This window comes from Parasteatoda tepidariorum, chromosome 6 (genome assembly GCF_982258835.1).
Source record: "Parasteatoda tepidariorum strain Cologne lab strain chromosome 6, Ptep-v5.0, whole genome shotgun sequence".
NCBI classification, from domain to species: Eukaryota; Metazoa; Arthropoda; class Arachnida; order Araneae; family Theridiidae; genus Parasteatoda; species Parasteatoda tepidariorum.
The window spans coordinates 114736903-114762042 of NC_141760.1; the positions used below are offsets into that span (position 1 = coordinate 114736903).

A 25140-nucleotide genomic window follows, 5' to 3' on the forward strand; every position below is an offset into this window, starting at 1 on the left:
TTTTTCGCAATTAAAATCTAGAAACAATTTTAAATAAGGTTCTGAAATGAAGCCTATTGTCTGATTCAACTGTAGATCAAATATTTAATCAAATTAACAAAATAGCGATATTTTTGTTTCATGAATACATCGTTATGCTTGATGAAGGAGAGAAAAAGGTAAAAATAACATAATTAAACGTAATATATTCAAAAAAACTTATGTAATAATTTGATAGTTCATATAAGCACTTTACATCACTTTTAAAATTAAACGACATAAACATACTCAGTTCCCCACCAACCCAAGGAACTAAAATCATGGTTTGTATAACCTAAAAATGAGACTTTAAGAGACAGAGAAGTTCTAAAATGAATATATACATAAAATCGTCGTACCGTTAATCGTTGTATAAAAAAGTCGATTTCAAAAAAGTTATTGTCTCCAACAATGCAGTTTGAAAAATTTTTGTTCCGAATGTGCTTCTCATTTTCAAAACTTAAAAACGATTGGCTGAAATTTTGTAATATCAAAATTTTATTGATGCGCTCTTTAATTTTCGAGTTACTTAATGTAGAAATTAAAGAAATTTTTTGTAGGATTGTAATTTAGTTTAGCGAAAATAACTGGAAGGGAAATGATTATAGGTGGAGAGTTTTCTGCAGTCATGCTATTAAGATTTAAAATTTGGAAAATTAAACTTTATTTAAAATTTATAGTTATGTTGCAAAAACAAATTCGATTCTTATAATTTTAATTATCATGATTTATATTCCATGGCGTGCTTTCAACAATAAATTAGATGCTGTCAATCTAATTATAACACTTACGAAACAATTATAAGAAAAACTGTCTTGTAGCCCTTGTCTTTATTTCAGCAATATTTGAAATGTTGCATTTTGTCAGAAATATAAGTTAAGATTTGAAAGTAATAGGGGGACTGGAAATTAATGTCGTTTTTCCTGCCCATTAAATGTTCGTTAGTCTTAAAAACCAATTCATTCCTTTTCGATCCATGTCGATTCATTTTCTATCTGGCATTGAGAGGTTGTTACTAATGAGGGAGAATATATTATTGATTAAAAATAAAATCTTGATACGAAATATCAAATGCACCAAAAAGACATTACTTTCTGGTCCCCCTAATATTACAGATTAACCGACTTTAAAATCCCCGTTTTCTGAAATGTATAGGATTTACAAATATATTTTCATTATTTTATACAAACTCTAAAATCAATATTTTATATAATTACAAAAATACTGTATTTCGTAAACCTCGAATAACTCTCTATTATTAGATAACTGGCATCATCAGAAACACTAAGAAACTAGCAATGAAGTTTCTGAAAAAACATTCAAAAATTTACCTTTTTAAAAAAATTATTGTTAGAAAATCTCAGAGAGGAAAAACGTGGGTCATGACCATATATGGCAGTACTTTTACTTTCGTTACTTGTACCGCCGGAACAAGTAAAAAGTACGTACTTTTACTTGTACTTCGTTACTTTTTAAATTTAGTATTTTTACTTGTACTTTCGTTACTTTTTTAGGGAAAAAGTACAAGTATTTGTAACGGAAATATCGAACGAAATCGTTACTTTTTTTCAAAAACTCGGTAAGCTTTCTAAAAAAAAAATATTAAATTGAAAAAAAATGCTTATGTTTTTTTTTTAATTAATAAAATTAATGTGCAATATACATGCATTCACAGCTAACTTCGTGTTTAAATACCTTCTGTTTCAACTTATACTGCACATTCAATTATTTTTTACTAGCTCAAAGATCACAAAGCTATCTGAAACCCTGTGTTTGCTTTGTTTACGTTTGTGCTTTTGAAACGCGTCTCTAAAGAGTAAAACAATCTTAAATCAATGGTAATTCAAATAAATAAAAATAATAAACTAAAAATTAAAATCAATAGATAAAATTTCTTTTTCGTGCAAATCCATAAAAAGTTTGAAATTAAAACTATATTTGATTTTAAAATTATATTATACGATTATATAATAAAATTATATTATAATATTCTTTCGAATTTAAGAATAAATTTAAATCCATAACTTTCAAAATTAAAAATAATTAAATAAATGACAACAATTTGGCAAAAACTTTAAGAAGCAAAAGAATATTATTCAATAAAATTTTAGGTTACTTTGAATTTTCGATTTCCTAGAAATGTACTTTTAAATCGTTACTTTTTTTGCTTAGTACTTGTACTTTTACTTGTACTTTTTACCCGTTACTTTTTAAAATATGAACTTTTTACTTTTTACTCATTACTTTTTTTAAAAATACCTGTACTTTTACTCGTTACTTTTTAAAAGTAACGTTGCCATATATGGTCATGACAGTGGATTGCAATGTTATTCCGAGTTATCCTGGTGTACCTCAACCTTCCAAAAAATTAATTACTACTGTTTTTAATCATTATACTTAAAAAGTGAGAAATGAAAGTTAGATATGGACTGGGCTACAAATAGCTTTTGAATAGAAACACACTAATTTACTAAGAATATTACTTTCCTCTTAGGATATCTTAACTCCAATCTCACTTCTCTCCAATAGGATATCTTTACTTTCCTCCTTCTGTTTGTTATATGAAAATAAATGTAGCATATGTAGCATATTTATATATTATTACTAAACGAACCGAAGTATAAATTAATTCAAATTTTTCTTTTCAAATCTGGTATCATGCTTAATAATTTAAATAACTTTAAAATATTCCAATAACTGATATTTAAATAATGTAGTTGAAATTTTCCTGAAAAGCTTTAAATAGGAATAGTTAACAACAAATTTAACTGCAATCCAACTTAAAATTATTATTGTTATTTTTCTTCTTTTTTTCAAGTAACAACCGAATTTTAAAAATCATGAAAAATTTTGACCGCAATCAATATTATTGATCAATATTTTCCGACGAAATGCTACCGGAAGGAATTAACGAATGAATCCAATACGAGGACAAAACTAATGAAATAAATTGTTCAATTATAGCAACAAAAAAATTTACAAAATAGGACTAAATGTACCAAAAACAATGGTAAGAGTACGTCTAAGAAAAGGAATAGTATAAATAAGAAAAGGAAATATTGCATAAGTATTTTCAAAAGAATGGTATGAGTATATCCGAAGAAATTGATTGAGCAATAGCTTAACTTTAAATTATTCGAAATCTTGAAATTACGAAGCAAAGACAGATTTATTTCGTCAATTGATAACATTTTTCAACATTATTATAGGATCACTTAATACATTTGCGTCTTTTTGCTAAAGTTGAAAATTCGTTTTAAATCAGAGTTAGCAGAAGAAGAACTAAGGAACTCATGGATCAAGTATTGGGAGAAATTTGACTTCGTGGGGGACTTTTTAATGAAACTAGATTTGCGTTACATGAAGAAGAATATCAAGAAAAACTCCCCCTGTAAGCCTGATTGAAGAGGGACATTAACCAATGATTTGTCTATCACCGAGGATATTTTACCTCAACACTGTGGTCAGCGCGAGCCGGGTGCAAAATTCGAATCAACCAGCCATTGCCGGAATTTGAAACTGGTTCGCCTCATTGGGAGGCAAGTGCTCTATCCCCTGTCCCACAACTGATCTCCTAATTTTATTATCCTTTTGCTACCACTCAGCAAAGTCTTTCTCTACGATCGTTTTTAAGTAGTAGGCATGAATGCATCTGCTATGCTAAGCTGGCCTGCACTCTCAGAAAACTAAAAACTGGTTCTTACATTTCAAAATAAATACATAAAATTAAATATGCGGAGAATAGAAGTACTTCGCAGAGATTCTCTAATATTTTTTTTAAATAATTAGAAAGCTAAAGAGGTGAGTTCTCGAATGCTCTTTTAAAAATGTTGCTACCAGTTTTTAGTTTTCTGAGGACCCTGGTTACCTCACGCAACGCGGCAGTGCAGTGGTCCACATGTTTCAGCAAAAAAAGTGGTTTATGTAGATACTGTATCCTTTCTACGATGTAGCTTGAGTTTTAAAATTACCACAAACGCTTGAATTCCGTAGAATGAGGCAAGAAAAAAGTTATATTATTATTATGTCACAGATGATAAGGCTTTACTTCTCCGTTACAAAATATATCTGTACAATTATACTAAAAATAACATAATATAAAATTACAAAGGACTGCGAAAAAAAATTTCTGTCCTTATGTTCCATTCTACTTTAATAATTTAACATAACCGAGAATAACTTTGCATAGTCAGAAAATTGAAATCAACGATAATCATCATATAATATGATTGGACTCCCATTTTTTATCAGAAACTTTCCATCTAGAATTCAATGAACATAAAATAAAAACAATTTGACTCAAATTCCATAATTCCAATTCCATGAATCAATAATTACTGAGTGATCCCTTATATCTTTGAATGACCTATTGAATACTTAGTTTTATCTAATACATAATAAGTGAAAGCATGAAACCAATATATTTTAGTGGTAAATATTTTATGTTTCAAAAAAATATTAACAAAAAATTAATCACAATCTTTAATTAATAACAATCTTTAACAAAAAATTACTACACATGAAATTTTCGACCTACGAATGATATGCTCTTTTTTTTTTAATTTTATTAATAGTTTTAAGATATTTAGTTGGTGAGCTTATCTCTTCATTAAAAACTATCAATTTGATGAGAGATGTTCTATTTTACTCTTATGTCAGATGCTATAATATTCTAATTCAAACGCGTTTTTCTAAGAGCTATCTTTTTCAAGTTTTTAAATAAGTCATGAACTAGCTACATTGTCCATAATGAATTCGCACATTACGTATCTTTTTTTAAAAAAATAATAAAGTAAATTATTCTTTTTATTACTTTTTTATAACACATTGCTTCGTTTCATTAGGAAAAAGCCGAACATTACGAGTACACTATTTTGATATTTAACCCTAAAACAGAAAATTAAAAATTCTCTTTTAATATAATTTTTTTAATTTTATTTTTATTACAAAAATTTAAACGCATCATATAATTCGCAACATAGAAGAAGTAAGAACCACTGATACTATCTCCTATATAGTTTTCAAATAAAACAAAATTCTTTGTACAAGTTAAAGAATTTTTCATTACTTATTTTGCAACCATTTAAAAACCATTTTTATTCAATCATTCCATGTCAACAACTACGTGTTTACTTAATTAAGCAACTATCGTAGTTATTTAATTAATTTATTCACTCTTTTTGTTTGATTCTTTTAATTTTCAAAACAACTCTGAAGAGTTGGGTTAAAAAGTGTTTAATTTAAATACTTCATAAAGCAGAAGAATAAGTAAAACAACTTATAAAAATTAAAATATATCATAAAAACTAGATGAGAAACATTCAAGTAATTTTCGCTAAAGAACTCATGTTTTATTAACACCCAAGTACAGATCTCGACAGTTTTCAGTTTATCTCTTTTTATTAGATATAATATTATCATTTTGATAATTATGCATTTCAAACAAACTCTACGTATTCCATGCATATTTTACCAAATAAAAATGTTTAGCGGGTATTAAAAGGGTATCCTCTTTTCTCTATTATTTTTTTCTCAGACTATTTACAATGACGCGGAAGTAACACTCCCTCCTCCTCCTAGTTGAGGGGAGAGTAAAACTGGTTCTTGACTCCCGACCCCCTAAGAATTGTTTCCAAACAAATGCCAAGAAGGCTTTTGGAGACCAGTTTTTTAATGCTTTTATAATTTATAATATTATTTTTATATTATTTGTTTATTTTATTATTAATATTTCATTATTTTCAGTTTATTTGACATTATTATTTTTATTTTCGTCTCAATGCTTTAGCATGAAAAGCATACTTAAAGTTAATTTTTAATATTTTTTTTTCAAATTTTGCAAAAAACTTTAAAATTAAAATCTAATTTAATTTACTTTTTAATTCAAATATATGACACAAAATAAGATTCATCGAGCATTTAGGTACTCATAATTACTTGAAATTATCTTCGAATAAAGATTTTTATGAATGTGTGTAAAAACTTTTCGAATAGCTTAAAAACTTCTCGAGATATAACAAGACACGTAAAAAAAAATTAGCGTTAAAGATTGCATTCCTACTTAAATTATGAGGGCCATATTTTCCATAGTGGCTACAAGGTGACCAGCGTCCTCAAAAAAACTAAACTGGTAGAAAATTTTTTTAAAAGAACATTCTAAAATTTATCCTTTTACCTTTTCAATTGTTTCAAAAATATATACATCTTTTTCAGACACTCTCGACGAGGGGCTTCTGTTCTCAGATTATTTAATTGCAAAGGTTAATCATTGGGTTCTCAAATGCACATTTTTTAAAATTTTAGCAAAAGTTTTATTTAGTTTTCTGATGACGCTGGTCAGCTAAGAATATCCTCCATATCTTCAGAAATTCATCAGAAATCCGATTTAAGAAAGGGTATACTTATTCAGAGAAAGTAAGTTTTTGTATCTAATTTCAAAACTTAAAATATAGTCTATGCTTAACTAGCTCTCAATACTGAATAATCCTAGCACATAAAATTTTAACCACTAGCCCGAAGTTATTCAGAGAATTCGCAATTTCATTTTGCGCAATGTGCGCTTGAAGTTATCACAGGATTGCAAGAGTCTGGAAAATTTTACAAAGTGAAAGAAAATATTAAACGAAACAAAATTTTTTATTTTAATAAATAAAATAAAAAAATAGTCGTAAATCAAATATGTATGTTAAAATTGTTAAAATCTTATTTTGAAAGTGGAATTGAAATTGGTGAAATTTTAAACAACAGCATTTTTTAAATATTTCTGGACCATAGTCATCCTGCCGTAACAACACGGTTTACGAAGGTTAATAAAAAATTGCTACTAAGGAGAAATTTAAATTAAACAATATTACAGAACCAGTTTTCTGATTTTTTTTATCCTTCATTATTTATTAACTTTATTTATTATTAAAAATCTTGGATTTTAGATTTACATTAAATTAGGGTGATGTAATGTTGCGATGTTAGTGTGATGCGTTAAAAAATAATTTTGTATGGAAATTTCTTCGTTAATTAGTCGACTGTTTTATATTTGTCTGAACATTTTATACACAATAAAATTTTAAAAGCTAAGCTCGTTTGAAAAGAAAGTCTGCTTCAGAGGTGTCTGCTCCGAATTTCTTCATTTTAAAGACCTTAAAATGAAAACCTGATACTAAACAGACACTTGAGATAAAAAATTAGGTAATTTTCCTAAAATACGCCTATTTAAAAATTATAAATAAATAAATTTGAAAAATTACTAACCCGGTCTTACTTTACTTATGGATTGATCCATTACGACCTTATGGATTGATACATTATTTCATCGACATCCTCTTATCTTAAATGAAAAATACGCAATATAAAATTCATTTGTAATTTTCTTTTCCTTACACATTATTGGAACATTTTATATTTTTTATCGGCAATATAGTACATCCATTCTTCATACAATTTAATGTACTTTAATAGAGTGATAAATCACGTTTTGAAAGAGTTACGGTCAGATGACTTCATGAAAATAAAAACAATAACTCATTTTGAAATTATACAAAGTAATTCAAAACTAGAAGAAATAATAACCTGGTTGGTTAACTCTAATTGGAAATACAATCCTAACTAGATACTTCTTAGAGTCTGACGCAGGTACTGCGTCAACAGTCACGCGCAAGGGCTGTTCGAAATGAAATTAAACTATGATTCTATCATTGGAAGAGAAAATATGGACTCATTTTGGATGAAGTTTGAAAATGCTAAGCTTAAATTAAATTATCATTTTCCTGTTTAAGATTTTATCCGAAGTTTCATATTTAAGGGGCCATTCTTACTGCATGCGAATATCCTATTGTAACAAGCAAGAAGTTTTTCTTGAAGCAGTTTCTAATAATTTTCACATGCACGATGAGAAACCAAATGCTAAGGAAATGGGCATTAAGTCGTGCTCAGAATCTGATGATGAGACAAGCAATGGCATGTCTTTCTGCATATGCGTTGGCATGTCTTCTAAGATCTAAGCAGTGCTCACGTTACGAAACTTACGGTAATTCCATCACTACTCAGAAAAATCATTGCTTGTTTAAAGCAAGATCTTTGGTTTGGTTTGAATTTCTGTTGGATTCCTACTTTATTATCAATATTATTATACCTCTGACAATCGTTGCCGCTTGGGTCGCGATGTAGCATCTGCGTCAGCCCCTAGAAACCTTCTAGCAATGGATTTGTGTTTTCGACACCGCGTATTTGATTTCAAACTGTTAAATGTACAGTGTCACGTACTATTATGCATTCACAATATTTCATGAGGCTAAAAACCAGTATGATAATTAGATTACGTATGGTCACAATAGTTTATGTAGAGAGCGAACGAAAATTTAAGTCCTTTGATGTTAATTTCCTTTTCTGCATAGTATGCCATATCTCATGAACTATTTAATATCTTTGCACACTATTACTAACGGTCAAATATTGTTTAAATCATGAGGTATACAAATTTGTACATCATTTTCAAAGTACGTTGTTGTTATTCATAAAATACGAAATTTTGAGTGAAATCGGCTGAATCGTTTTTGAGTGATAAAAAATTGCTTTCCTAAATTTCATTTCTCTACTAAAACTAAAAGATGCCAAAATTTCTATCATACAAGTAAGACTCAGGAGGATTTTCACAAAAAACGCAAACTTCGAAAAATTTCTTCAAAAAATTTTAATAAGATAAATGGGGTGAACAAATTTAATGTTTAGTGCAGGACAGTTTTATATAAAAAAAAGTGCAGTTAGTTATGATTTTTGCAAATTGAATCAAGGAATTCAATAATTTGAGTTCAAAAGTTTATAAAAATTATATTTTAAATACTATTTCCCCGACTGTAAATCTTGTTATGTACAGTTAGAAATGATTTTATTTAATATAGCTAAATTAACACAGTTAAATTATTCCGATTTATTTACTAATGTAGCAAGACTTATTTTAAGAGACATATTTAAAGAATAAAAAAAACTCAATTAGTTAAAAAAAATGTTTTAAAAAATTCTTAAAAACCTAACAAATACCTGAAGTTACCCCACAAAATCTTTGTAAATGGGTTTTTTCTGGAATACAAATCCATTTTTTTTTTCAAACTATGTTTGAAAGCCAAGTGACTTTTTAAATAACATTTTTTTTTTTTTTTTTTTTTACTTTTCTTATTTCCGTTTTAGACAGTATAACTTTGCATATCAGCCATAGTCCATAGTAGCCCAGTAAAAGCTGTTTTTTCTCTTTTCTTCTTCCTTCTTTTTTTTTTTTTTAATTTTTTTTTTTTTTTACAAAAAAGTGTTACATTGTTGTTGCTCTGCTACACACATTTGTAGCAATAAAACATGTACAAGCCATATTTTTGCTAATTTTTAAAAACGTAGAATAGCTATAAGCATCAAAGCTACTTGATAGCTATAAGCATCAAAGAAGTTTAATTTTAAAGTAAGACTTCTACTAATATTTTAATATGCGTGAAGTATAGTATTTGTTAACAATTAAGGAATGCAAGAATTATTTTCTGAAATATTGAATTTCAGAAACACCGCAAAAATATTATGAGAATGTTGCTCTAATATTATTATTATTTTTCGATGTAACGTTCTAACTTGCCTTTTTTTAATCTAAAAATTATTTTCAACTTATGTATAACGAAACAATAAACTATGCGTACTTCTTATAAGAAAAAAAATAAAAAATAAAGTGTTTTTCTATCAACTTAATGTCAAAGTATTTACGCATATTTACAATTCTTAATAATTTATCGCATAATTGGTTTTTCTGTTATTTCCAACCTGTGTTAATACAATATAATAATAGTTTCTAATTTTATCGTAATCATTTTCCCCCTATCTTTTTAACATACAAAAAATTTTAATCTGGAGATTTCCTAAAATATATGTTGAAGCATTACAACTTATACTAAATACTGTAAAATAATTTTTTAATCGTAATATTTATTCTTGAAACTACTATTTTTATTCATTCCAGTTAAACTGTTAAGAATTAAAACTTCCTAAATCATGAACATGATTATATAAAAACGACTAGTTTTTAAACAAGGAAACTTTCATGTGAAACGCAAAAATTTTGTAGAAACAACGTGTAAACTTCCACAATAGTTTGAAACTTATTTGAATTGTAACTCACTGAAATTTTAATCGCTCCCACGAAGATAGCATTTGTACCCTGAAGGACTTCCGTAAATAAAGTTCAAAATATTTCTATGGTCTTTTCTTTTATTTTACTTAATATGATTTTTTATTAGACGTTCGGTGCAGCGTAACCCCTTTCAGCTTTTTCTCATCAAGCTTTAAATTCAGCCAGCTAAAATGTGATCCACAATACTTAAAGTTATGTTTCTTTAATTCTTAAAAAGAATTTATTTATTCTGCTACAATGCAGTTCAAGAGTGGCAAGCCTATTGGGGAAAAGTGTCACAATCAGTAGGGGAAAAGATTATGCGTGACACAATTTTCAGAATTATAAAAATGTGAAAAATAATTATATACTCTGATCAGTCGCGTCTAAATACTTTCAAATCAAATAATTTACATTTAATTAGACTAAACATTTCAATTCGATGAAAAGTATGCAAATCTAAATGAGCTTCGTTATTTATACTCCGTACTTTTAAAATTATATCTTGTAGAATTATCTATGATTTCCTTTTCAAAGCTTAAGAATCTGCTAAAATTATTATTGTTATTTTTTTAAAAATTATTACTTCAATTTTCAAATTAATTATAAGTTCAAAGATCCAATTTTTTTTTAATAAAATCTACTGTTGCTGATATTTTCAGAGGCATTGGTCAATATTTAACCACTCAAATATATTTCTTGAAAAATACAAATTTATGCCCCCTAAAAATGCACATGCTGCCCCTGCATTTTTTTTTCTTTTTGCAGTTCCTTCAACTTCAATGCGAGCATATGTAAAATAAATATATAAGTAAATCAATAAAAAAATTAATTATAAATAAAAAATTTTTAAATAAATAAATAATAAAAAGAATTGCAAGGAGCATGTTAGCACCTATTATTTCTTGCGTTGTGAAAAACTTGTGCTTAACCAATTCAATGAGAGCAGTATTCTGCCTTACATTAATATCCTATCTAGATTGATTTAATAAGTTTACAAATTTTTAGTATAGAATGAAGTAAAAATGATAACTTTTTGCTTAATTATGTTGACTGAGTTTGAGCGTTCCTAATTGTAGTTTTAACAATTCAATTTTAAGTCATTTCAATAATTCAATTTATTTTTGAAGAAGTTAAATTGGCATTTTATTAATGTATTTTTGAAGTTGGAATTTAAATGTCTATTTGTTACATGAGCTGGAATTTGTTGTTTCTTTTCTTATTTTTGTTCTCATTGCTGTGTTAAAGTAATGCATTCGAGTAAACAAATATAAGTGTAAAGAGTGATTTTCCTAATTTTCCATCAAATAAGAAAATATATGTTTATTCACAGTTTTAAGTAATATGAAAGTCTCTCGAAAAGGAATTTCCAAAGGGTACAGTACACGTGTTCTATTTCTACAAAAAGAGCTGGAATGCAGAAAGCGCGGGAATTTCTCCGAATCATCTTTTCAGGAATTAGGTAGGGTCCATCCATGTCCATCCGGCACCAACCTTTCTTTGCCCCAAAGCAGGGGGGGAGGGAGACTTCCCTCTCTTTTCTAAATGAACCGTCAAAGAGAAGGGTCAAGCTGATAAATAATATAAGGACAGTGACCTTTCTGTCATAAATGCAAACAGTAAACACTTTCCCTTACACTGAATATTCTAATTGTTAATGAATAATGCTTCGACACCTTTAAAATTATAAATAAAAATGCCAGTACGTATTTATCAATGTTTCGATTTTTTATTATAATTTATTTTATTATTATTAAAATTCTAGAAGCGCCAAACTTCCCAACTATTTCTACAATTTTTTAAATATCCGAGACCCTTTCAAAGATAATTTTTAAGCGAAACTATTATGTTTTTCTAGTTATCATTATTAGTTATTTTTTATCTAGTTATTATCTAGTTACTTTTTCTATACTGCGCACTAGAATAATTTAAAAAAATACTAGTTAAAAATGAAAAACGTCCTCATCTATATTTTGTAGACTTATATAAGACAGTGAGAGAAATGGCTAATTATAAAGCATAAGAAATAAAAAAAAACAATTAAAAATTGCAATTATAGGGAGACAACAGGAGGCAAGGCAAGGAAAGGAAAAGGAAACGTTGCTTTAGTTATCTTATTTCCTAAAATATCTTTTTTTTCTTTTACTTATATCTTATCTTATCTTATATATAGTGTTTTATTTATAAGGACATCAAATTTTTTTCACAGTGAAATAAAATATAGACCCTTACGAAGTAATTAAAAAAAATTTTCCACTATATGCAAGGCAATGCACAAAATGAAATTTAGTATTTTTTTCTCTAAATTTGAATTCTCGAATGAAAAGTCTTAAAACTTTCATTTTATTTTGAATAAAAATCATTTTTAATTAAAATAATTCAACATTTCTAAAAAAAAAAGTTGCAAATAATCACACAGAAATTTATCCTTACAACCAAACTTTAGAGCATGTATAAAGGCACGAATTTCGTGTTCTTAGGAAGCAAAACTTCAAATAATAATGTTTTTACATTCCAATAATCAGGAACTATTTAGCAGCTACTGTTAAAAAAGTAGAAACGTTTATATAATGTAAAGCATGTGAAGAAAATTTGAAAATCCTAATACATCAATTAAAATGCTAAAACTTTTCCCTCAACGAAATTATCACATTTTAAGCTACAATAAGATAACCAGGTCTTTCTTTTGAGCCGGACTTATTTATTTCATACTTTTTTCATTATTTTGTATTAATTTAGGACAAAATAAATTATTATAATATCGTGCCTTTTAATAATTTTTGGAAATAAAAAACAACATAAAACACCAGTTATATTGAATTAAAGTCATTAGATCTAAGCTAAAAAGTTAGCCGTCGTAGAACTTTTTTTTACTTTACAGAATTAATAATCCATACATTTTTGAACATGAATAAAAAAAAAAAAAATGTCAGGCCACATTTTTTGGATTTTATATTTTTAACCAAATATAAACTATTAAACTGTTTTTTACACTTAAAAAATACCAAAATATATTTTTGATCGTAATTAAAGAGTTAAAAATATATATACATAAGAGACACCGATGATCCATCTGGATCAAAGGGTTAAGAAACAATTATTTCTTAACCCTTTGATGCAGTTGGAAACAATTATATTAAGGAACAATTATATTGAAAAACAATTATTTCAAAGGGTTAAAACATCTTCCTTACATCGGAAAGGTTTTGGGTTCGAATACCGGACAAGGCAAGGATGTTTTTTTCATTTTCTGTGCTATCTGTCCTTACTATGGGAGCAACATTGGCTCACCTAATATGGTGCATTGGAGGAAAAAAATAATAAATATCTCAATCAACGCTTCTGTTTTGGATGTTCAACATTTTGTTACTCTATGTTTTGCTCTCAAAAACTATACGACTTAGAAGCGTGAAAGTTTAGCGATTTTTGTAGTGAACGGTAAGGTGTTTTTAGAATGACGCTTAGAATTTAGATCTATGGGTATTTAGAATGACGTAAATTTTGTGTTTCATAATTTTTGACTTATAATTGTGTATAAGAAAGGGGTAGGTTGTTTTGCTAACTGCAACAATATTATTCCAAGAAAAGAAAAAATTAGATAACAAAAGAAGCTAATAAACAAATCAACTCCATTATACCAAATGATGCAATGCAGAATAGTCCAGCACAACAATCAGTTTTTGCGGCTAGTAAATATATTCCCACTTTGATTTTTGGATATTATTAAACTCCTTTTTTATATTACTCAGACTCAGATTTTAATATCTCAGAATGCTCTCAGCAGAAGAAAAGAAAATGTAATGTTTTTTATTAGTCTTTAACATTGTTAAGATTTTATTCTTTAGCATGCTTTTGTTTCACGAGTATGAGTATGAGTATCTTCCTTTTAATATTCTTTTGTTATGCTGGCATTCCTAAATGAAATTCTTGAATGAATTTAGTATTAACAAAATTTATTGTTTTATTTCATATTTTTATTTTAATTTATTTAATATTAATCCTTCAATCTTTTTCATTTAATATTTGTTCGCATACTATTGCTAAAAAAACCTGGAAACCTGGAGTGGTAAGATCTTGCTGCAATGTAATAAATAGCTAAAATTTTAAATTTTCGTGTTCATCGGGAGTTTTTTGCTATCTATATATTACACTGACTAATAAGATGAAAATAATTATAGTTACATGATGATTATTAAAATAATTTTTAAATTTTGGATAATTTAATAATACAATTTTAGAAATGTTTACAAAAAATTGGTATGTGATTCTCTAAAGTTGAAAAACAACAAACTATTGAACTATCAAATTAGTTATATCTTCTATTATATTGTTTTTAATCCCTTAAGGATGTAAATCGCGTGATTCTTTCTTCACTACCCACGGTATCAAAATTTTCTCTCTCTAGTAGCCCAAAATCACAAAGGATGGGTTTTTTATACGTTAGACTCTTATTACATATTGTATTCATATGAATACATACTCTTTAGTGCGTATACTCTTGGAGTATTTCGGGCTTCAAAAGTTCTTTCTCATTTTGAATTCGGTTAATAATCAATATTTAGATTAAAAATTATATTGTCTCATGTGAAAAAATCTCAAAAGTTTCTAGGTATGTGTATGATGTATATTAACAATATTGATTTCTAATGATCCTTGATTCCCTAATATAACACCATTTAATATCTTTCAGTCGAAAGTTATTTAACAAGAGGCATTTTGTATTAGTAAGTGAGTGATCAATAAGAACAAATAAACTAATTACTATAATTTAGGAATATAGGAAATGAATTAATGAATGATTAGAAGGACCGGTAAATTTGCAATACGACTATAAATCTGTGACGAAATCAATGTATTTCTGAATTGGAGAGGGGTCAGTGGCTCGTACTGGGCAAGGGAGTGAATCTGTGATTGAACTAATCAAAGAATATGCGATCGGTTTAAATTTGAATCAATTTGAAAATAAATAAATAGAAAGACTTAATGTAAATCTTCGAACGAATTTGGGAGGCCGCAAATTTTCTCGAACCTATTTTTATAACTAATTCCGCTAAATAAATTCACTAAGTTTAGTCGCAATGAACTTAGATAATAGTTAAAAACTAACTAGAATGTTCTAATCACATTGCTAGAAAGTTGTAATTTAATCACTGAGTCAACCGTTAATGAATGTAGTTTTTAAAATAAATTGAAATAACTGGATCATCCATGAAAAATTTCAATTTTAGGTTTAAATTCATTATGGATGAATACATCATAAATATTAATTAAATGCTGATTTCGACTTAAATTTCTAAATCAGAATCTAAATTGTTCTAACTCAAGCATGATAAAAAAAAGTAAATTTAGTGTTTCTCGCAAAGTATATTTAGCTAATTATGAGATCTACTGAAATTTTCTTAATAGTGTCCCTCCGAAATACCTTGTTAGCCAACTCAATGCACGTTGCTGAAATATCTGATTTTAGAATTGTTATATATTAGTCTGAATTTACTTCAAATTTTTTTAAACAATTCTTAGAAAATTCGAAAATATGCCTGAAAATATCATTTATTTATATTTAGTTTTTTAACTTCTGGTTCATTCGTTCAACATTGATTTTCATTGCTTTTAAAACGTACATTTACTTTTTAAAAGGGATCTATACAATAGGTTTTCGAAGCGGATTCTGTGCGAGAGTATTTAAAAGAAACCTCTCTTGACAAGCCAGATGGTATAATCTATTTGTCTACCTGTTGTTGGAAATATGTTGTATTCGTTTCGGGATTCAGAGCAGAAAAATAACACAATTAATGACTAATCACAGAGAAAGGATTTTTTAAAAAAAATCATTTTTTTATTTAATCTGAGAATTTTTGGCTCTCATACAGCATTTGTTCGGTTAGAATAGCACTGTGATTGATCGCATTAAATTTGTTCCTGTATTTTTAAAACATGCATTTTTAAAGTCCTCAGTTGCCGGCGTGTATTGCAGGAGTCCGCGGTTGCCGGGGTGTATAGTAGAAGTCCGCGGTTGCCGGGGTGTATAGTAGAAATACACATTTGAATGAATGTATAAATAGTTTTTGTTCATTGCTCTTCTTATTAGAAATAATTTCGCTGTTCTATATGTTTGCAGTAACACCTTGGTTGCTGATTTACAAAAATCTTAGATTTTAAGAGGTTTACATTCACACATTTAGCTTTCGGAAAAGAAACTAATAGAATATTTAAGAGTTTCCTTGATTTTGATACTTTAAGCATTCCCCTTTCTTCATTCGCTACTTTGCAGTTGAAAACAACTTTAGTTATGGACATGTTATAAGTTTCATCAATAAAAAATTTAACACACTTCTTAACTAAATATTTAAAAAAATGACAAGCATAAACAAATTTTAAAAAAATTAACAAATTAAATAAACAAATTTTAAAAAAACTATAAATCATGAGAACAAAATATCCGTGATGCGCAAGGAACTCCAGTTTTATAGGAATGGTACTGTCATTGTAGTCTGCATTGCGCGCACCGACCGCCTTTACTTCCCAAATAAGTTTATTTTTATTGATCTGAATCTGGATGAGCTTTAATGTGCGACCGAGTTTAGTGCCCTAACATAAGCAAAATAATGAAAAAGTATGGTATTTGAGAATTGAAGGGATGTTTATTAAATTTTAAGAAAATTTAATTTTTAAAAGCTATAAAATAGATTCTATTTTGCCATATAGTTATTAATTTTCATTCGAGTTGTCATATTTCTAGGACCAAAAAGGTTTTAAAAAAATTCAGCATCTAAACACGAAATATATATATTTTTTTGCAATAACATTCAAATAAATTGTAAAACACAAAGTATAAGCATCTCCTAACTAAATGATTTAAAATTTAAATGACTTGGAACAGAGTAATTCTGTGAAAATGCATGCCATGCGACTTTTTCTACTGAAGGTCCTCGATTAGCTGTGTAAAGTGTGTATGTTGTGTATGGAAGTCCTCGCTTACCTTGCAAAATTGCCTACTTCGAAAAAATAAAAATATTTCAAATTTGAGCATAAAACTATTATCAACCATGTATTAGAATATATATACCCAAATTTTATCAAAATACACCCATTATTAACGGAGGTCCTCGGTCGCGGGTACCGGCACACACGTCCCCGGTTGCAGGCTCTTGCGTACCTGTGTGTGTGTGTGTGTGTGTGTGTGTGTGTGTGTGTGTGTGTGTGTGTGTGTGTGTGTGTGTGTGTGTGTGTGTGTGTGTGTGTGTGTGTGTGTGTGTGTGTGTGTGTGTGTGTGTGTGTGTGTGTGTGTGTGTGTGTGTGTGTGTGTGTGTGTGTGTGTGTGTGTGTGTGTGTGTGTGTGTGTGTGTGTGTGTGTGTGTGTGTGTGTGTGTGTGTGTGTGTGTGTGTGTGTGTGTGTGTGTGTGTGTGTGTGTGTGTGTGTGTGTGTGTGTGTGTGTGTGTGTGTGTGTGTGTGTGTGTGTGTGTGTGTGTGTGTGTGTGTGTGTGTGTGTGTGTGTGTGTGTGTGTGTGTGTGTGTGTGTGTGTGTGTGTGTGTGTGTGTGTGTGTGTGTGTGTGTGTGTGTGTGTGTGTGTGTGTGTGTGTGTGTGTGTGTGTGTGTGTGTGTGTGTGTGTGTGTGTGTGTGTGTGTGTGTGTGTGTGTGTGTGTGTGTGTGTGTGTGTGTGTGTGTGTGTGTGTGTGTGTGTGTGTGTGTGTGTGTGTGTGTGTGTGTGTGTGTGTGTGTGTGTGTGTGTGTGTGTGTGTGTGTGTGTGTGTGTGTGTGTGTGTGTGTGTGTGTGTGTGTGTGTGTGTGTGTGTGTGTGTGTGTGTGTGTGTGTGTGTGTGTGTGTGTGTGTGTGTGTGTGTGTGTGTGTGTGTGTGTGTGTGTGTGTGTGTGTGTGTGTGTGTGTGTGTGTGTGTGTGTGTGTGTGTGTGTGTGTGTGTGTGTGTGTGTGTGTGTGTGTGTGTGTGTGTGTGTGTGTGTGTGTGTGTGTGTGTGTGTGTGTGTGTGTGTGTGTGTGTGTGTGTGTGTGTGTGTGTGTGTGTGTGTGTGTGTGTGTGTGTGTGTGTGTGTGTGTGTGTGTGTGTGTGTGTGTGTGTGTGTGTGTGTGTGTGTGTGTGTGTGTGTGTGTGTGTGTGTGTGTGTGTGTGTGTGTGTGTGTGTGTGTGTGTGTGTGTGTGTGTGTGTGTGTGTGTGTGTGTGTGTGTGTGTGTGTGTGTGTGTGTGTGTGTGTGTGTGTGTGTGTGTGTGTGTGTGTGTGTGTGTGTGTGTGTGTGTGTGTGTGTGTGTGTGTGTGTGTGTGTGTGTGTGTGTGTGTGTGTGTGTGTGTGTGTGTGTGTGTGTGTGTGTGTGTGTGTGTGTGTGTGTGTGTGTGTGTGTGTGTGTGTGTGTGTGTGTGTGTGTGTGTGTGTGTGTGTGTGTGTGTGTGTGTGTGTGTGTGTGTGTGTGTGTGTGTGTGTGTGTGTGTGTGTGTGTGTGTGTGTGTGTGTGTGTGTGTGTGTGTGTGTGTGTGTGTGTGTGTGTGTGTGTGTGTGTGTGTGTGTGTGTGTGTGTGTGTGTGTGTGTGTGTGTGTGTGTGTGTGTTGTTTCCTCCGATTTTTGATCCAGGATTTCATTTGTTTTCTAGAGATTGATCATTGATAAATTGGAATTGGGTTATGAAATGCAATAATTGCTATAACAGTGTGTCATTATTTCAGCGTATGCCATCCACGTGAGGGAGCAGAATGGGGATCGCCACAAGATCCATGTATCGGTGCTACCTAATCAGAACTATTCAGTGGGGGGTCTCAGTCCAGGAAGACAGTACGAAATCTTCGTCAACGCTCTCAATCGTTTCGGAGAGAGTGCCTCATCGGGAACCATCAAAATCATAACAGATCAAACAGGTAACGTTCTATTTCTATGATGCGTGACTCTGCCACATTACTTTAATAATAGATTAGACTATATATTATATAAATATAGAATAATTGTCATATCAGGTATTACATTAATGTATTATAATAACTAAACAAAATTATTAGACGCACTGTAGTGTTTAAATAATTGCATGTTTTGCACGAGTTTATAGGCAATACTTTCATATTTAAACATACATGTAATAGGTTTTTATTCGGGAGATTTTTTGTATACTTCCTATTTGTATTTATTTTTAACGTATTGCATTATAACCCATTGATACAGGAGCGTAAGCAAATGCAAACCGGTTAATGCTGTATAGCATCACTTATTAATTAAGATTTTACACAGAATATTTTAGTGCGTCTAATAATTTGACCAAGGTTGAATAATAACACTTTTCAAAAAAAGAAAATTGTTTCGAAATTCCTTTGATGTCTTTTCCAGATCCATCCTTAGAAGAGCCTTCTTCTGAGCCAGTTTATCAGAAAGCCTATTTCATATTTCCAATTGTCCTTTCGGGAATTGCCATTCTCATCATGCCTCTCATAGCCTGCTACTGCCACAATAAACTAAATCCAAGACCTACAGTCACAGGTGAGCCTTCAATTACGTGTTTGTGATATGAGTCTGTACCTTGAAGTTGTATACATACTTTTATCGTTAGCTGGGAAACACAAGGCACTGTTACGTGGCTTCAGGGTTTAGTCTTTGGCACTTAACCGCTTCCCTGATTATCCCGAGTTAATTCGGGTATGTATAGATTGCAAATATTTATTATCCCGAGTAAACTCGGCCATAGCAGGATTCGTCAATACCTTTATTTTTATCACGTATTTATTCGGCCGAAAGCAAAACAAAAAATTATAATAATCTGCTTTGATTCGAAGTTTGCCAATATTTGTTTGGGAGTTTTGATATTTGTGGGACTGCAGACGTGTTTTGTACAATTGTATATACGAATGGTTGACGTAGAAAAAAAAAGGTTACATAGAAAAAATTCGAATTATGTTAATTCGGAACTACGAATGTGAATATGTCGAATAACACGACAATACAGAATACCTGTAGAATATACGTGTAGAATAACCCGCGAAAAAAAGGCCAATTCGGTTTTGATTCGCATCGATCCGAAACATCGCGCATCCGAAAAATTCGCATATGCGCGTTTTTTTTTTACCACGTTCTGAGAATGTTCTTTTGAATTGAATATTACATTTAATAACAGTTGAATCACCAAGTTTTTCTTTGCCATACATTGACAGCATAAAATGTACGTTTTTTTTAAAAAAAACTTTTAAAAGAATAAGGAAAACAAAAAATTTAAACAATACTTTCGACTCACCCTTCATCATTTCAATGAATTTTATTACAATATTTTTTTTAATTTATCGTTGTGTTTTTGTCGGGAAAAAATAGTAACTTCGTTAAGTCATGAAAAGTTCTTGGAAAGTCATGAATTCGAAAATCTAAAATGTAGCAGATACCCTGTAACTAATAAAACAGGGTTTAATTAAACTGTGTCATTTGCAGAGCTCATAGAGGATCGAGATTTTTTGTATGCTGCTGCCACTCTGCAGAGGTTAGACGCGACTCTCCGAAGGCAATCCGCTACAATGGCACGCTCTGTACCTGCCAGAACCTCTTCTTTGCCGAGGCAACCGAGATCTTCCAGAGCGACGACTACAACCCTTCCAAAACCAGAACCCCAGCCAGTTCCCGAACCTTCTCCCGCTGCATTGCCGACTTCTTACTCCACTCTCCAGAACTATGGCAGCACAGTGGAGACACCGGCCACCCCACCCCTCAACAAGGCCGTCATCAGTGGAGGACCTGAAGATATTCGATATGATTCGGTTGTGGAGGAAATGAAAACTCTCATCAAAGATAAGGTTTCAACTAAGTAAGTTTCATCGTCATTTCTACTCTTCTTGTTGTTGTCATAGGTCATTAAGGCAATGCGCTTGTTCTTGTTTTCTTGTGGCGCCATCTATGGCCAAGAAATTGATATCTGCCGCACCCGTTTATAAGGCAGACTCATTCATACATCCATTCATTCATAAAATTCCAGGATAGCCTGGTTGGTAGGGCACTGGGCCCATGTCAAGGAGTTAGTGGGTTCGATCCTCTCCGTCGAAGACTCCCCGTGTATTAAAATGGCGACTGATGCACTTTAAATCTGTCGAGTCGCAAAGTCCTCCATGTTCCCATAACGAACCAATACCTCTGGGGGTACTGATCCAGGAGTTTCCTTGTCTTCTGGATTGGTTCAAAATGACAAGGCTACTGAGCTGACCATTAGAAGTCGTAAACCCCAAAATTGGGTCGGCTGTTCAACGACGGATAAAATAAAAATAAAATCCATTCATCCACAGATCGTAATTTTGACCTGAACCAGCGAGCGATCCATCTCCAATTAAGTACCCCCAGAGGTATGGGAACTTGAAGGGCTTTATGACCCGACGGATTTAACGTGCACCAGTCACCATTTTAATACACGGGGAGTGCTCGCCCTGCTGCATTCGAACTCCCGTACTCACGAACGTGAGTCAAGCGCCTTGCCAACCAAACTATCCGGGCCATTTATTTCTACTGGGAGGATCATTTGTTCGAATTTAATTCAATGAGAGCTGTCATCCCATCAAAATTTATTAAGAAAGCATCTATTTTTGAAAATTCAATTAGGTTTATAATAAAGCAGATAGTGATTATTATTTTCTAAAAAATTGAGTATGAATGAGAATTGGTATTTTTTTAAAATTCAATATCTAGTATCTACATTTTACTCATTAATTAGATCTTTTACTCATTATCTTCAGTGCGCAAAAAAAAGGAAAAAAGATAAACACCCTGAACAACTTTTAATCTACTGATCGGATTTTCACGTATTCAGTCTCAATGGTTCCAAAAGCTGACCTTAAATATGTTAATGCCCAAGTTAATTAGCGCAGACGATACTTTAAGTGGTAATGTCAAACACAAACATGTACTTTATCTAAATAAAAATATTTTTTTCTGATAAATGATTTTTTTCTTTACAATATTCCAACCCGTGGGTCCTGGTTAAAATTTATAGAAACTATTTCACATTTTTATTGAAGTAATAAATATTAATTAAGCAGAACAAAACATTAACTATCGGTCGACCCCTCCCTAGATTTGAAACTCGTAGATAAATTATAGTTAAATTTAATATGGCTTAAATCAAAATTTGGAGTAATTTGAAAATGAAAGGGAAGAAAATTAAGTTAATTATAACAAAACTTAAACTTTTTGCACACCTCCTCAGAGCTGGTACTCGAGGCCTTCCAACGCCACTGAAGTGTACATGCTTCTTGGTAAATAAAAAAATGTGATACACTTTAAAATGTAAGACTTAATTTTTCCGTAAATTTTTTTTTCTTAAAATTTTGCTTATTTTAAATTTTTTAATGTCTGAATTTTTTACTATTTCTACTTTACAACATTTTTTTTCTAAACATTTTACTTATTTTAAATTTCGTAATGTCTAAATTTTTTACTATTTCTTTATTGAAAATTGTCTAATTTTGGAGACAACCGCAATTTGGATAATTGGGTATCAGTAATTCAGAATTAATTTCACCTTTTGTGTAATTCGCCTCACCTTTGATACTTCTAAGGCGAAGGAAAAAGTTTTTCAGAGTAAAATTTGATCTCGTTTATCCAAAGATAATACCATACAATTTTTTTTAATATTAAATGTTTTTAAATCATCATAAGCATTGGAATAGCAGCCTTTCGGGGGCCTTCCTTCGAAGCATTTCTCAATCTGCTCTTTTCCCATAAATTAATGTCTAGTTCTTCACTTTCAGAATGCCAAAGTCCAAGCAGTGTCATCCTCTTGGTCTTTTGTTGGTATTGAAGGGGAGTCGTTTTAAAATCCCTCAATGTAATTCGCTCTGAATTCATTTTTAATAGCTGCCCTTCCTATCTTATTCTATTTAGTTTAATGAACTTCATAATATCCTCATTTTTAAAAATTACGTAAATTTCGAACTTATATCATTTTTTTGCAGACATTATTATTTTTTTCACTTTATTTAATAACAGCGTCGTCAAAAAGCAGGACCAATTTCTTGCGTTTACGATTACAACTTTCAAATTCATAGCATTGTCCTTTTGAACCCAATCCAAAAGACAAAGGAACTCCTGGATCAAGCATTGGGAGAAATTTGCCTTCGTGGAGGGCTTTTTGATGGAAATAACCAGCAGTTGCGTTACGTGGAGATAAAGACCACGAGAATAACGGCAAGGGGACTCTAACCGATGATCCGTCTACCACTGAGGATATTCCACGTCAGCACTGTGGTCGATGCAAGCCGGATGCGGAATTCGTGTCAACCAGCTATCGTCAAGTTCAAATCCCAGCGACAGATGGTTATTACGAATTCCTCATCCCGAGATGCAGAGTCTTCGTCAAGCTTGATTTCATTACCAATCAGTTTTAATTCCGCTTCCGGCTTACACCGACCACAGGTAAAATATGCTGGCTGACGACGTGCTGGTGTAAAATATCCTCAGTGGTAGAAGGATCATGGGTTTACCGTTTTATTTGCTGCTTATTTGATTTCAGTAAAATAATTCTTACTTTTCTATTTGTTTTATAATGATAAAACTGCTGTTTGTATAACACACACCATGAGCCGTGGTAGCTCAGAGGACAGAGCGTTCGCCTTCCAATGAGGTGACCCGATCTCAGCGATCTCAGCGATCGTTCGATCTCAGCGATAACTCTTCGATTCGAATTCCGCACCCAGTTCGCACCTCACCACAATGCTGGCTTAAAATGTTCTCAGTAGTAGACGGATCATGGGTTAGAGTCCCCTTACCATCAAACTGAGCGTAGTAGGTTTTCGTGGTTTTCTTCTCGATGTAAGGCAAATGCGGGTTAGTTCCATCAAAAAGCCCTGCACAAAAGGGAAATTTCTCCCAATACTTGATCCAGGAGTTCCCTTGTCTTCGAAATTACAAAACTACGGAGTTGAGCATTAGTAGTCGTAAACCCAAATAATTGAGTTTGCTGTTCACCGGTGGTGGATTCATCAAAAATTGGGTCTGCTGTTCATAAAATAAAATGAAATATATTCTGAAGACATTCAATATTTTTCTTTCCAGGCCTAAACAAGTTGAAGCTGAAGAAGATGATGATGAGGATGAATCCTCCTGACATCAGATCACATTGGATATTTAGAATGCCAAGAAATAGGAAAGAAAACCAATCTTATAAACTGAAAACGATGAAGAGAACTCTCTGTCTTCTGAAGGGGATATTTGTACAGTGCCTGCAATCTTTTTTGCGCTAGTCGGACAGAACTGCAATGTCTATGGAATGGCGTCTACACCATTTATAAATGTAGATGTTCCATGTGCCGTGCTTCATAGAGATGTCTACGTCACTTAACTAACCTGTCTGCTGAAAATGTATCACTGGTCGATCGGTTACAAGAAGCAACCAATAGAAATACGTTTCTATTGGATTGGGAATAAGAATCGTCCAATAGGAATCGAAGAAAAAACTGGTAGCCAACGTTACGGCAATGGATTGATTTATACTATTGAAGTGATTTAGTTCAGCCTCTGGTGTAGACATTTCAATTCCCTGTGAGAATCCGCTTTCCCTTAAGGTGACCAGATTTTTTAAACGTGATTTGGGGACAAATCCGCGGAGCGTCCTCAACAAATTTTATAATTCAAGGACACCCTTATATTTATGGAGAATATTACTTTATATATGCAGCAAAATTTTCTCTCTTTTTAAAAGAAAAAAATTAATAATTAGTATAAGATGCTGAGCATTCGTCAAACTCGATTTCATTACCTAGCAGTTTTGATATATCATGTGATATTCTGCATTTGCAAAATTAAGAAGGACATGATTATTAGTTTTTTTTTTTTTGAAATTATTTTCGGACAAATATGGAATTTTCATATTTGAGTTTTAAATTTGTACTCTTTTGGCATTTCGCGCATTTTCTCCGTAAGATAAAATTAATATGTTTAAAAAAAAAAAAAGAACATAAGCATTTGTGATTTTGTTTTTTAATATTTCACTGCATGTAAATAAATAATGAAATGTTTCCGGA

The 25140-nt window shown here is 31.2% G+C and overlaps 1 protein-coding gene across 1 annotated transcript in view; it reads left to right on the forward strand.

The window, feature by feature from the left end:
* Positions 1–24260, forward strand: part of LOC107456604 (cell adhesion molecule Dscam1) — a 62911-nt gene extending 38651 nt beyond the window's left edge. The window contains exons 12-15 of the mRNA XM_016074513.4: positions 18835–19023; positions 19484–19633; positions 20570–20939; positions 24173–24260. Of these exons, the coding sequence (XP_015929999.2) occupies positions 18835–19023; positions 19484–19633; positions 20570–20939; positions 24173–24224 (761 nt within the window). The 3' untranslated portion in view covers positions 24225–24260. The remainder of the gene's footprint in view (positions 1–18834; positions 19024–19483; positions 19634–20569; positions 20940–24172) is intronic.
* The last annotated feature ends 880 nt before the right edge of the window (positions 24261–25140 follow it).